Genomic DNA, 15,498 nt, shown 5'->3' with positions numbered 1-15,498 from the left:
AAGTGCATGGGACTCTGCTGCATTATAAAGCACAGCCGCTATGCAATGTAAGGAGCTGTGCTTGGTATACTATGCAGGTGGTGCGTCCTCAGCCAATCAGTGGGGGTGCTACAAAGGTGTGAGCTCCTCCCTTCAGCTATATCCTTCCTACAGGGACTAAGGCTACTTTCACACTTGCGGCAGTGTGATCCGGCAAGCAGTTCTGTAGTCGGAACTGCCTGCCGGATCCGCCAATCTGGATGTGATTGAAAGCATTTGTGAGACGCATGGATGCAGATCCGTCTCACAAATGTATTGCAAGAACTGTCATGCGGACAGACGGATCCGTCTGCATGCGCAGACCGGAAGAATGTATCCGGCATTCCAATATTTTAAATGCTGTATCCGCCACTAATACATTCCTACGGGGAAAAATGCCGGATCCAGCATTCAGGCAAGTTTTAAGTTTCTTTGGCCAGAGATAAAACCGTAGCATGCTGCGGTTTTATCTTTTGCCTGATAAGTCAGAAAGACTGAACTGAAGACGTCCTGATGCATCCTAAACGGATTACTCTCCATTCAGAATGCATGGGGATAAAACTGATCAGTTCTTTTCCGGTATAGACGGTATAGAGCCCCTAGGACGGAACTCTATGCCGGAAAAGAAAAACGCAAGTGTGAAAGTAAGGGCTCTTTCACACTTGCGTTCTTCTGTTCCGGCATAGAGTTCCGTCGTCGGGGCTCTATGCCGGAAGAATCCTGTTTAGGATTATCCCCATGCATTCTGAATGGAGAGAAATCCGTTCAGGATGCATCAGGATGTCTTCAGTTCAGGACCAGAACATTTTTTGGCCGGCTGCGCTTTTTGCTCCGGCCAAAAATCCTGAACACTTGCCACAAGGCCGGATCCGGAATTAATGCCCATTGAAAGGCATTATTCCGGATCCAGCCTTAAGCTAAACGTCGTTTCGGCGCATTACCGGATCCGACGTTTAGCTTTTTCTGAATGGTTACCATGGCTGCCAGGACGCTAAAGTCCTGTTTGCCATGGTAAAGTGTAGTGGGGAGCGGGGCAGCAGTATGCTTACCGTCCGTGCGGCTCCCGGGGGGCTTCAGAGTGACGTCAGGGCGCCCCATGCGCATGGATGACGTGATCGCATGGACACGTCATCCATGCGCATGGGGCGCTCTGACGTCATTCTGGAGCGCCCCGGGAGCTGCATGGACGGTAAGTATACTGCTCCCCCGCTCCCCACTGCTACTATGGCAACCAGGACTTTAATAGCGTCCTGGCTGCCATAGTAACACTGAACGCATTTTGAAGACTGATCCGTCTTCAAATGCTTTCAGTTCACTTGCGGTTTTCCGGATCCGGCGTGTATTTCCGGCAAATGGAGTACACGACAGATCTGGACAACGCAAGTGTGAAAGAGGCCTAAGGGTACTTTCACACTTGCGGCAGGACGGATCAGACATGCTGTTCACCATGTCGGATCCGTCCTTCCGCTATTTCGCCGTGCCGCCGGACCGCCGCTCCATCCCCATTGACTATAATGGGGACGGGGCGGAGCTACGGCGCAGCACGGCGGTGCACGGCGAAATCCGCCGGACTAAAAAGTCGGACATGCAGGACTTTTAGTCCGGCGGACTTTCGCTGTGCTGCGCCGGAGCTCCACCCCGTCCCCATTATAGTCAATGGGGACAGAGAGGCGGTCCAGCGGCACGGCGAAATAGCAGAAGGACGGATCCGACATGGTGAACAGCATGTCGGATCTGTCCTGCCGCAAGTGTGAAAGTAGCCGTCAGTCAGTGCAAAAGCAGTAGAAGAAGCTACACAAAAAATCACATTATGTACAAACCCAGGACCACACAGGCCCGAAAAGGCCCCTAAACAAAAGAATGTGTGGGAGCTGTGTCCCCCAATGAATGGAAGAGAAACAGATTTTACGGTAAGTACAAAAATCTAGTTTTCTCATCCGTATCATTGGGGGACACATGCTTGACCATGGGACGTTACAGAGCAGTCCCCGCTGTGGGCGTAACGAGAAACTCTCCTACCAATCAGAGAACCACCATCTGCAAAACTCTACACCCCAGAGAAGCGTCAGCAGACGCAAAAGTGTGTACCCTATAAAACTTGGAAAAGGTGTGCAAAGGCGTCCAGGTCGCCGCCTTGCATGCCTGATGGGCCGAAGCCCCGTGATACACCGCCCACGAGGCCCCCACTACCTGAGCAGAATGAGCAGTCACCCGGAAGGGTGGAGCCCGGCCCTTAAGGCGGTACGCTTCCACAATGTCCAAACTAATCCATTGGGAAATGGACGTCTTCGATGCTGTCAGCCCCCGTCTCGGCCCCTCTGGAATAACAGGGAGTCCGTCCGCTGGAAAGATGCCGTCTGGGACAGATAAACTCGAAGAGCCCGTACCAAATTCAGAGTATGGAGCGACCGCTTCCGAGGATGAGACGGGTTCCAGACAAAATGAAGGGAGAACAATCTCCTCATTTAGATGGAATGCCGACAGCGCTTTCGGAAGGAAGGACTGAAAAGGCCGAAGGACTACCTTATCCTGATGGAGGATCAGGAAAGGCGACCGACATGACAGAGCCGTGAGTTCCGACACCCTCCAAAAAAGCCACCTTGTAAGACAGGAAGCAAAGTGACACCTGCTGCAAAGGCTCAAACCGTGAAGACTGGAGACTGGAGAGCATTGAGCAATAGATTAAGATCCCAAGGATCCAACGGTGGACAGAAAGGGGGCGCAGCATGCGCCACCCCTGCAGAAAAGTCTGAACCGCTAAAAGCGAAGCTAAATTCCGCTGAAAAAGAATGGAGAGAGCCGACACTTGCCCTTTGAGGGAGCTGAGAGCCAGCCGCGAGTCCATGCCCGACTGCAGGAAAGCCAAGAGCCGCAGCAAAGAGAACCAAACTAGAGACAGCTGACGCCGCTCGCACCAACTAAAGTAAGACTTCCAGGTCCGGTGGTAGATCTGGGAGGACGACGTCTTCCTGGCACGAATCATGGTCTGGACCACGGCATCCGAGAACCCCCGAGCCTTTAGTACGGTGGCTTCAACAACCATGCCGTTAAATGTAGCAACCCTAAATTTGGGTGGAAGATCGGCGACTGATACAGGAGGTCCTCCCGAAGAGGAAGACGCCATGGCTCATCGGCGAGGAGGGTGACCAGAGACGCATGCCCCACCTGGCGTGGCCAATCGGGGGGCCACAAGAATGACGGGCAGTCCTACGGACCTGATCTTCCGGAGGAGACCCGGAATGAGAGCAGGAGGCGGGAACACGTAGGGAAACGTGAACGGACTCCACGGAATCACCAGCACGTCGCATGCCAGGGCCAAGGGGTCTCTGGACCGCGCGACGAAGTCCTCGACCTTGTTGCTTACAGACACTAAGCTAAAAACTGATTTGTAACAATAGAAAAATGAGCGAGCACTCATACACTTGGCAACCAAATTGACATATGCAGAAAATATTTATTATTAAATCCCCATAAAATTCAAGTAATAAAAATAATAAAAACTAGCAATGACATACAAAAACTACAATCACATAAACTATAGTAGATATATTAGTTAGTCGATTATATTGAATGATAAAATATATGATAATAAAATGTTCGATACTAATCTATAGTCGATAAATTCACTGATATAAATCACACACCAAAAACTTCAAGTATTGTCCAGGTCTTATATATGCTATTATTGTGAAGGGGGAGGTAATTCCTCTGTGAATCTATCTCAGACGGCCTGGCATGCGACGTGCCGTCGGCCAGAAGACACCCAACCGACGGCACGTCGCATGCCAGGCCGTTTATCGGCGCTGCGACGTGTCCTTGGCTCCTAGATACCCACCCTTCCTATAAATCTCCAACTTTCAAGATTCCTCAAATTCATTATAAATGTTGGGGAGTATTTATAGTTTTATATCCGGATTTTAATCTAAATAATTTGTTTAATAATATTTTATCATTAAAATGTGATTTTATAAGTGTTAGCAATTAGATATTAAGTTTATATTTCATACATCAGTATATCACACCAATTGGGACATCTGGGCAAAAAAACGCATGGAAACTGCAAGTAGAAAAAATTATAAAAAAATTCAATGCTGTATAGAATTATCCCCTGATTATGTGGGAGGATTTCCTGACCAATTGGGAACAGCATGAACAGCAGGTGTTTGAGAGTTGGGAAGTAATTTAGGAATGGATAAAAATGGAGGCCAGGCAGGCAGACACTTGACCACTGAGGAAGGGAGAGCGAATCTACCCGAAACGCGTATGGTGAAACAAGTGATGTACCTGTATTGAGAAGTCTCCGATAATACTGTATGGCCATACAGAGAAAGAAAAAATGTTTACAGTAAAGGAACAACTACTTTTATAGTCGAAAAGCTGTACCGAAGGAAATTGCGGAACAAAGTGTCAACTCCCGCGATCTTTGGAACTCCCGCAAAATTTGAACCAGCTTGCTGGAAGGAGCAATCAAACAAGCCGGCAGACATTTAAAGTTCCACTCAAGCAACAGGGAGACAGCAGACACCAGACGGTAAGCCAAATACCGATTTAAAGTTTACCTCGACTTTAAAAAGAAATACCATAAGAGACTTTTTATTCTAACATTTTATAAATACATTATGTTCCCAGGGGAAATACACCTACAATATTTAAAGTGACACTCATTTTCCCAATCTGAGATAGATTCACAGAGGAATTACCTCCCCCTTCACAATAATAGCATATATAAGACCTGGACAATACTTGAAGTTTTTGGTGTGTGATTTATATCAGTGAATTTATCGACTATAGATTAGTATCGAACATTTTATTATCATATATTTTATCATTCAATATAATCGACTATACTATTATATCTACTATAGTTTATGTGATTGTAGTTTTTGTATGTCATTGCCATAATACACAGTTTTATTATTTTTATTACTTGAATTTTATGGGGATTTAATAATAAATATTTTCTGCATATGTCAATTTGGTTGCCAAGTGTATGAGTGCTCGCTCATTTTTCTATTGTTACATTCACTTTTTAACAGAGGGTGGGGTGATTCCCTCTATATCAGCTTGCAGCACCACCCTGTAACTACTAAGGAGTGAGCCACTACAATCCACTACTATTAAAAACTGATTTAGCTTAGTCCCTGTATGAAGGATATAGCTGAAGGGGAGGAGCTTACACCTTTATGCTTTGTGTCCGCCTCCTAGCGGCAACAGCTATCCCCAAAGTCAAGCCTGTGTCCCCCAATGATATGGATGAGAAATTCAAATAACCGGTGCAGGCTCTGACCAGTGAGCAAGAGAAGCTGAGAGATTTCAGCTCTGAAGCATCCAGAATTGTGAAGGCAGCTATGAACTATGTTGCAGACTGTACAAGATTAGGAAAGCAATGTTTTTGCAGAAAATGACAATCCTAAAATTGTGTTATGTTCATGGTCTGTAAAACCGTAGTCACAGTTTGTATTGAGCCGTGCATCTCAACCGCCCCATTGTTTCATGAGATTGTCCCATGACAAGTACGGCCTACAATGCGATTCAGATATTGGTAGGTTTGAGTAAAATTATCTATTAAAAATGTGCCCAAACTTCCTGTAATACTGCTTTGAATACGTTTTGTTATTTAGGTCAGTTACCCCCTTTATGGCATGAGGGGATGGAGGTGCAAAGTGTTTCACTTCAGGAAGGTAATAGAGAACATGGACTGTCCTAAAATGCGTTAACACATCTTATGTGTTGTAGTAATGTCCGATTACAAGATGCCAAAATAACGGCCTAACCAAAGCTGCCCGTAATGCTGTAACTAGAGTTGAGCGAACACCTGGATGTTCAGGTTCGAGAAGTTCGGTCGAACTTCCCGGAAATGTTCGGGTTCGGGATTCGAACCCGGCCCGAACTTCGTCCCGAACCTGAACCGCATTGAAGTCAATGGGGACCCGAACTTTTCGGCACTAAAAAGGCTGTAAAACAGCCCAGGAAAGGGCAAGAGGGCTGCAAAAGGCAGCAACATGTAGGCAAATCCCCTGCAAACAAATGTGGATAGGGAAATAAATTAAAATAAAATAAATAAAAATTAACCAATATCAATTGGAGAGAGGTCCCATAGCAGAGAATCTGGCTTCACGTCACCCACCACTGGAACAGTCCATTGTCATATATTTAGACCCCGGCACCCAGGCAGAGGAGAGAGGTCCCATAACAGAGAATATGGCTTCATGTTAGCAGAGAATCAGTATTCATGTCATAGCAGAGAATCATGCTTCACGTCACCCACCACTGGAACAGTCCATTGTCAGATATTTAGGCCACGGCACCCAGGCAGAGGTGAGAGGTCCCGTAACAGAGAATATGGCTTCATGTCAGCAGAGAATCATGCTTCACGTCACCCAACACTGGAACAGTTCATTGTCAGATATTTAGGCCCAGGCACCCAGGCAGAGGAGAGAGGTCCCGTAACAGAGAATCTGGCTTCATGTCAGCAGAGAATCAGTCTTCATGTCATAGCAGAGAATCATGCTTCACGTCACCCACCACTGGAACAGTCCATTGTCAGATATTTAGGCCACGGCACCCAGGCAGAGGTGAGAGGTCCCGTAACAGAGAATATGGCTTCATGTCAGCAGAGAATCATGCTTCACGTCACCCAACACTGGAACAGTTCATTGTCAGATATTTAGGCCCAGGCACCCAGGCAGAGGAGAGAGGTCCCGTAACAGAGAATCTGGCTTCATGTCAGCAGAGAATCAGTCTACATGTCATAGCAGAGAATCATGCTTCACGTCACCCAACACTGGAACAGTCCATTGTCAGATATTTAGGCCCAGGCACCCAGGCAGAGGAGAGAGGTCCCATAACAGAGAATCTGGCTTCATGTCAGCAAAGAATCAGTCTTCATGTCATAGCAGAGAATCATGCTTTACGTCACCCAACACTGGAACAGTCCATTGTCTGATATTTAGGCCCAGGCACCCAGGCAGAGGAGAGAGGTCCCGTAACAGAGAATCTGGCTTCATGTCAGCAGAGAATCAGTCTTCATGTCATAGCAGAGAATTATGCTTCACGTCACTCAACACTGGAACAGTCCATTGTCAGATACTTAGGCCCAGGCACCCAGGCAGAGGAGAGAGGTCCCATAACAGAGAATCTGGCTTCATGTCAGCAGAGAATCAGTCTATATGTCATAGCAGAGAATCATGCTTCACGTCACCCAACATTGGAACAGTCCATTGTCATATATTTAGGCCCCGGCACCCAGACAGAGGAGAGGTTAATTCAACTTTGGGTTGCCCCGCAATATAATGGTAAAATGAAAATAAAAATAGGATTAAATGAGGAAGTGCCCTGGAGTACAATAATATATGGTTAAGGGGAGGTAGTTAATGTCTAATCTGCACAAGGGATGGACAGGTCCTGTGGGATCCATGCCTGGTTCATTTTTATGAACGTCAGCTTGTCCACATTGGCTGTAGACAGGCGGCTGCGTTTTTTTGTAATGACGCCCCCTGCCGTGCTGAATACACGTTCAGACAAAACGCTGGCCGCCGGGCAGGGCAGCACCTCCGAGGCATAAAAGGCTAGCTCTGGCCACGTGGACAATTTAGAGACCCAGAAGTTGAATTGGGCCGAACCATCAGTTAGTACGTGGAGGGGTGTGGACACGTACTGTTCCACCATGTTAGTGAAATGTTGCCTCCTGCTAACACGTTGCGTATCAGGTGGTAGTGCAGTTAGCTGTGGCGTGTTGACAAAACTTTTCCACAACTCTGCCATGCTAACCCTGCCCTCAGAGGAGCTGGCCGTGACACAGCTGCCTTGCCGACCTCTTGCTCCTCCTCTGCCTTGGCCTTGGGCTTCCACTTGTTCCCCTGTGACATTTGGGAATGCTCTCAGTAGCGCGTCTACCAACGTGCGCTTGTACTCGCGCATCTTCCTATCACGCTCCAGTGCAGGAAGTAAGGTGGGCACATTGTCTTTGTACCGTGGATCCAGCAGGGTGGCAACCCAGTATTCCGCACACGTTAAAATGTGGGCAACTCTGCTGTCATTGCGCAGGCACTGCAGCATGTAGTCCCTCATGTGTGCCAGGCTGCCCAGAGGTAAGGACAAGCTGTCCTCTGTGGGAGGCTATCGTCATCGTCCTGCGTTTCCCCCCAGCCACGCACCAGTGATGGGCCCGAGCTGCGTTGGGTGCCACCCCGCTGTGACCATGCTTCATCCTCATCCTCCTCCACCTCATCCTCCTCATCCTCGTCCTCCTCGTCCTCCAGTAGTGGGCCCTGGCTGGCCACATTTGTACCTGGCCTCTGCTGTTGCAAAAAAACTCCCTCTAAGTCACTTCTAAGAGACTGGCCTGAAAGTGCTAAAAATGACCCCTCTTCCTCCTCCTCCTCCTCCTCCTGGGCCACCTCCTCTTCCATCATCGCTCTAAGTGTTTTCTCAAGGAGACATAGAAGTGGTATTGTAACGCTGATAACGGCGTCATCGCCACTGGCCATGTTGCTGGAGTACTCGAAACAGCGCAACAGGGCACACAGGTCTCGCATGGAGGCCCAGTCATTGGTGGTGAAGTGGTGCTGTTCCGCAGTGCGACTGACCCGTGAGTGCTGCAGCTGAAACTCCACTATGGCCTGCTGCTGCTCGCACAGTCTGTCCAGCATGTGCAAGGTGGAGTTCCACCTGGTGGGCACGTCGCATATGAGGCGGTGAGCGGGAAGGCCGAAGTTATGCTGTAGCGCAGACAGGCGAGCAGCGGTAGGATGTGAACGCCGTAAGCGCGAACAGACGGCCCGCACTTTATGAAGCAGCTCTGACATGTCGGGGTAGTTGTGAATGAACTTCTGCACCACCAAATTCAGCACATGCGCCAAGCAAGGGATGTGCGTCAAACCGGCTAGTCCCAGAGCTGCAACGAGATTTCGCCCATTATCGCACACCACCAGGCCGGGCTTGAGGCTCACCGACAGCAACCACTCGTCGGTCTGTTGTTATATACCCCGCCACAACTCCTGTGTGGTGTGGGGCCTGTCCCCCAAACATATGAGTTTCAGAATGGCCTGCTGACGTTTACCCCGGGCTGTGCTGAAGTTGGTGGTGAAGGTGTGTGGCTGACTGGGTGAGCAGGTGGAAGAAGAGGAGGAGGAAGCCGAGTAGGAGGAGGAGGCAACAGGAGGCAAAGAATGTTGCCCTGCGACCCTTGGCGGCGGAAGGACGTGCGCCAAACAGCTCTCCGCCTGGGGCCCAGCCGCCACTACATTTACCCAGTGTGTAGTTAGGGAGATATAGGGTCCCTGGCCGTGCTTACTGGTCCACGTATCTGTGGTTAGGTGGACCTTGCCACAGATGGCATTGCTCAGTGCACACTTGATTTTATCGGATACTTGGTTGTGCAGGGAAGGCACGGCTCTCTTGGAGAAGTAGTGCCGGCTGGGAACAACATACTGTGGGACAGCAAGCGACATGAGCTGTTTGAAGCTGTCTGTGTCCACTAGCCTAAATGACAGCATTTCATAGGCCAGTAGTTTAGAAATGCTGCCATTCAGGGCCAGGGATCGAGGGTGGCTAGGTGGGAATTTACGCTTTCTCTCAAATGTTTGTGAGATGGAGAGCTGAACGCTGGCGTGTGACATGGTTGAGATGTTTGGTGACGGAGGTGGTGGTGTTGGTGGTACATCCTCTGTTTGCTGGGCGGCAGGTGCCAACGTTCCTCCAGAGGCGGAGGAAGAGGCCGAGGCGGCAGCAGCAGAAGGGGTAGCAGGGGGAGCCTGAGTGACTTCCTTGTTTTTAAGGTGTTTACTCCACTGCAGTTCATGCTTTGCATGCAGGTGCCTGGTCATGCAGGTTGTGCTAAGGTTCAGAACGTTAATGCCTCGCTTCAGGCTCTGATGGCACAGCGTGCAAACCACTCGGGTCTTGTCGTCAGCACATTGTTTGAAGAAGTGCCATGCCAGGGAACTCCTTGAAGATGCCTTTGGGGTGCTCGGTCCCAGATGGCGGCGGTCAGTAGCAGGCGGAGTCTCTTGGCGGCGGGTGTTCTGATTTTGCCCACTGCTCCCTCTTTTGCTACGCTGTTGGCTCGGTCTCACCATTTCCTCTTCCTCCGAACTGTGAAAGTCAGTGGCACGACCTTTATTCCATGTGGGGTCTAGGACCTCATCGTCCCCTGCATCGTCTTCCACCCAGTCTTGATCCCTGACCTCCTGTTCAGTCTGCACACTGCAGAAAGACGCAGCAGTTGGCACCTGTGTTTCGTCATCATCAGAGACGTGCTGAGGTGGTATTCCCATGTCCTCATCATCAGGAAACATAAGTGGTTGTGCGTCAGTGCATTCTATGTCTTCCACCGCTGGGGAAGGGCTAGGTGGATGCCCTTGGGAAACCCTGCCAGCGGAGTCTTCAAACAGCATAAGAGACTGCTGCATAACCTTAGGCTTTGACAGTTTCCCTGGTATGCATGGGGGTGATGTGACAGACTGATGGGCTTGGTTTTCAGGCGCCATCTGTGCGCTTTCTGCAGAAGACTGGGTGGGAGATAATGTGAACGTGCTGGATCCACTGTCGGCCACCCAATTGACTAATGCCTGTACCTGCTCAGGCCTTACCATCCTTAGAACGGCATTGGGCCCCACCAAATATCGCTGTAAATTATGGCGGCTACTGGGACCTGAGGTAGTTGGTACACTAGGACGTGTGGCTGTGGCAGAACGGCCACGTCCTCTCCCAGCACCAGAGGGTCCACTAACACCACCACGACCATGTCCGCGTCCGCGTCCCTTACTAGATGTTTTCCTCATTGTTACCGTTCACCACAATAAGAAAAATATTATTTGGCCCAATGTATTGAATTCAAATTCAGGCCTTTTTTTACAGACACCTAACACTATCTGGCTATCTATTTAGGTACCGTATTACACTAATAAAGGCACAGCAGTGACCACAGATTTAGCTGAATATAAATTTGAGGCCTATTATTTAGGCGCTGGGTGTCAGGTATACGTTTACAGACAGAATTAGACTTGGAATTGCACAGTAGCGTGTGTGTGAAGTTATTGAGAATGACCCTATCAGCACCTTGAATCTAATATACCCTTTTAGGGATAGATTTAAAGTAGGCCTGATACAGCAGAAACCACTAATTTAGAGAATTGCTAAGTTGGGAATTGTATTTCAACCCAGAACAAAAACTGTGCTTTGACGGACCCAAAATTACTTGACCAGCCTCAGCAATAACCACAGATTTAGATGACTATAAATTTGAGGCCTATTATTTAGGCGCTGGGTGACAGGTATACGTTTACAGACAGAATTAGACTTGGAATTGCACAGTAGCGTGTGTGTGAAGTTATTGAGAATGACCCTATTATCAACTTGAATCTAATATACCCTTTTAATGAATAGATTTAAAGTAGCCCTGATACAGCAGAAACCACTAATTTAGGAAATTGCTAAGTTTGGAATTGTATTTCAACCCTGAACAAAAATATATCCTTTGCCAGACAGCAGACAGTATTGGCTGGCCACAGCTGAAACACCAGATTTAGGGTACTGCTATTTTGGCAATTGTATTTCACCCCTCAATAAAATAGCAAGCACAGCCAAGCCCCTGATGTAGGATATAGCCAAAAAATAACCACACTATTGATGGTTAAATGCACTTGGTGACAGCTTGCCCCTGATGTAGGATATAGCCAAAAAATAACCACACTATTGATGGTTAAATGCACTTGGTGAAAGCTTGCCCCTGATGTAGGATATAGCCAAAAAATAACCACACTATTGATGGTTAAATGCACTTGGTAACAGCTTGCCCCTGATGTAGGATATAGCCAAAAAATAACCACACTATTGATGGTTAAATGCACTTGGTGACAGCTTGCCCCTGATGTAGGATATAGCCAAAAAATAACCACACTATTGATGGTTAAATGCACTTGGTGACAGCTTGCCGCTGATGTAGGATATAGCCCAAAAAAAAACACACTATTGATGGTTAAATGTACTTGGTGGCAGCTTGTGCTGGCGCACCACAAGACACAAAATGGCCGCCGATCACCCTAGAAAAAAGTGACTGAAAAACGCTCTGGGCAGCCTAAAAACAGTGAGCAATTGAATAGCAGCAGTTCAATGATCCACAGCTGTAGATCGATCACTGACTTAAGTGTTTTGGAGGAGTTAATCACTGCCTAATCTCGCCCTAACGTCGCAGCTGCAACCTCTCCGTACACTGATCAGAGCAGAGTGATGTGCGGCGCTACGTGACTCTAGCTTAAATAGAGGCTGGGTCACATGCTGCACTGGCCAATCACAGCCATGCCAATAGTAGGCATGGCTGTGATGGCCTCTTGGGGCAAGTAGTATGACGCTTGTTGATTGGCTGCTTTGCAGCCTTGCAAAAAGCGCCAAGAAAGCGACGAACACCGAACCCGAACCCGGACTTTTACAAAAATGTTCGGGTTCGGGTCCGTGTCACGGACACCCCAAAATTCAGGTTCGCTTATCCCTAGCTGTAACCTGTACGCTGAACAATGCGGTTTAACAGGAGTAACTGATGTGAAGCTTTATGTTTGATGTGTCTTGATCTAAGTGTTTGATATATGTTTTTAATTTTCCCTTTATTCTGAGTATTAACGGTGTGTCCCATCTCTAATTTTGTAGGTCAGCGACTAGTCAGTGTTGGCGGTGTCAGTGAGACGTCATCGATAATCGTGCAGTCCCGCGCCTCCACAGAGACCGTATACAGTGCGCTGCCTAGGTTTGCTTCAGATGCCAGTAAAGTCACATCCAAAGGAGCAGGTCTGTCGAAAGCATACTTGGGCCAGAAGAGCAGCTTCACTGTAGACTGCAGTAAAGCAGGTGAGCATTTAGTCAGATGCTTAAAGGGGTTATCCAGTAAAATATAATGATGACCTATCCTCAGGATAGGTCATCATTATCAGATCGGCGGAGGTGTTAAGAGGAGCCACCGCTCACCAGAGCTCTGGCCGGGATCTCTCCCAAACACAGCGCCATACATAGTATAGTGACAGTGCTTGGTATTGCAGCCCATTCACTTCAATGGGGCTGAGGTGCAACCAGGCCATGTGAATTAGATATGTTATCAGTAGGTAAACAAAAAAGAGATACTCGCGCTGCCGTCTAAATAGGGGAAATAAGCTCACACAATATAAAACTATGTGCGGACACAAATGGTTTCCAGGACGATGAGTAAACATTGCTTCCCTGTGTGCGCGCGCGAGCTACCGGCCGGAGCTACGCGCGTACCACAAGGTGAGCAGAAGACAGGATCGGAAGAGACACCAACAGGAGAATCTCAGCCAGCAACACACGAATCCATCTGCAGCATCAAGTGTGTCCGGCAGTGCACATACCAGTAAGTGTCCAGCGCTTATTCTCATGCACACACTGTATTTGAATTACTGGATTCTCATCTGCCATAGACTATTGATACATAGATTCTGCTGTATTCGAATCGAGGAGTTAGCGAATATTTAGTTAGTAGATACTAGGTATTGGAATAATTTCCATACATTGCGGCAATATCCGAATCTACACAACTACCTAACAAGTCACCGCGGGTTCTATTTTTCTTCTTCAATTATTAGGATATGTTATCAGTATGAGATTGGCGGTGGTGCGACTCCTGCCAATCAGCTGTTTGAGGAGCCCGGTGAGCACAGCAGCTTACCAAGCACAGCGCTATCCATTGAATAGTGGCTGTGCCTGGTGTTGCAGCTCAGCCCTATTTACTTGAATGGGACTGAACTACACCTGTAGTGACCGATTAACATGATGTCACAGGCCTAGGAAGAGGCAGTATCTCTTCAAAAAGCAGTTCAGCAGAGATGCCGTGAGTCGGACCCCCACCAGTCTGAAATTAATAACCTGTCCTGAGGCTAGGTCACCAATATCAACATTTCAGACAACCTCTTTAAAGAGCTTTTACCCTTGAATGTATGTGCCCACTGAACCCGCCACTCTCGGGTGCTTTATAGACAAGAATGATATTACCTGTCTGACCTCCATTGAGAGGATTATGGGGCAGGATCAGCCTGAGAAATGTGCAACCTGTATCTCATCACCTATCATGACCAAAGGGGTCACCATTGGCATCGATGGCCTGGGCACTTTTGCACCCTTTATCTCAAACTTGATGGCTGAACCTATTGCCAGGCAACTGCATAGAATGTGGGGCACTATATGATATGGTCTACCTTACCAGAAGAGGTTGCATTGATAGAAGGTATTGCACATGGGACCATCCAACCCAAGGTTGGCTTTGACTTGGGCATTCGTTTAAGTGGTGGAAGCTAGACAGGTGGTTACATCTCCTACCTTCCCAAAATGACATTACCGTCATAGAAATGTCTGGAATTTTTGTTTTGCACAGTTGGAACCAAATTTCTACCATTTTCTCCCCAGGTTCTAACATGCTATTAGTTGGTGTACATGGGTCCACAATACCTTGTGAGGACATCTCAATAAAACATCTTGGAAGTAAGCAATATAACGTCTTCTACCACGTCAAGGAGAAAGGAGATTACACTCTGGTTGTAAAGTGGGGAGAGGAACACATCCCTGGCAGCCCCTTCCATGTCACCGTCCCATAATGTAGAGAACCTCCCAAATCAGGATTCAGCAAGGAGAAGAGATTGTCGTCATTTGATCGCGCGGAGCTGACATCTGCAGATTGTATGAAGTGGAAAGACTTCCAGTGTAATTTTATATGTGACTCTTTTTTTATACTAGGGAATTGGAAAAATTGTATGTGTGTTTTAGGTGTCAATTTGGTAATTTAATAGCAAATCTCTACTGCTGGAAGGGCTTATTATTTATACTTGTCGATATTGTGTAACTCCTCCGATGCCAAGTAGAATAACCTGTTCCTGGTAAATTGAATGAATCATTTAAGAAGGGGACCAATGACATTTGTCTAAGGATCAATATGAAATAAAACTGGAATTATTTCCTGACTGTTCGATATGTAATAGAACTACTGATTGCCCCAGCTTGTATTCCTCAGCCTAACGTTCGGTCAAGGAAAGTAGTGAGAAGTCTGGTACTTTCTTTATTAGCGCCTGTTGCTCACTGTTCAGTCATTGGGATGAGCAGTAAAAAGTTCATTTTACATTTTTGAAAAATTTCACAATACCATTGAAGTGATAGGAGTTTCTCAGTGACACTAAATTATAGTCTGGATTAATCTCGGCCCTTAACATTTTAGAGGAATGTGCATTTTTGCTTTTTTTTTTGACTAAAAACACCAATTTACTATTGTCTTTTTCTGAAATGAAAAAAAAAATCAGCACTTAAAGGGGTTGGCCTATCTCAGGCATTGATGACATATCGCTAGTATATGCCATCCGGGTGAGATAGGTGCTGGTCCCGCTCCTTTCTCCAGAGCAGGGCCTCCAAAGTGAAGAAGATAACTCCGCGCCTGTGCGAAGTGCCCTCTTTTCACTTCTATGGGAGTTCTGAAACTCCCATAGTGTT

General features: G+C 47.5%; 1 protein-coding gene across 1 annotated transcript in view; it reads left to right on the top strand.

Annotated features, from left to right (window-relative positions):
- Positions 1-14,974, top strand: part of LOC122943041 (filamin-B-like) — a 258,267-nt gene extending 243,293 nt beyond the window's left edge. The window contains exons 34-35 of the mRNA XM_044300431.1: positions 12,664-12,861; positions 14,428-14,974. Coding sequence (XP_044156366.1) covers positions 12,664-12,861; positions 14,428-14,615 — 386 coding nt within the window. The 3' untranslated portion in view covers positions 14,616-14,974. The remainder of the gene's footprint in view (positions 1-12,663; positions 12,862-14,427) is intronic.
- The last annotated feature ends 524 nt before the right edge of the window (positions 14,975-15,498 follow it).

This window comes from Bufo gargarizans, chromosome 7, assembly GCF_014858855.1.
Source record: "Bufo gargarizans isolate SCDJY-AF-19 chromosome 7, ASM1485885v1, whole genome shotgun sequence".
NCBI classification, from domain to species: domain Eukaryota; kingdom Metazoa; phylum Chordata; class Amphibia; order Anura; family Bufonidae; genus Bufo; species Bufo gargarizans.
Note: the sequence above shows the minus strand (reverse complement) of the source record. Positions and strands in the feature narration are given on the sequence as shown.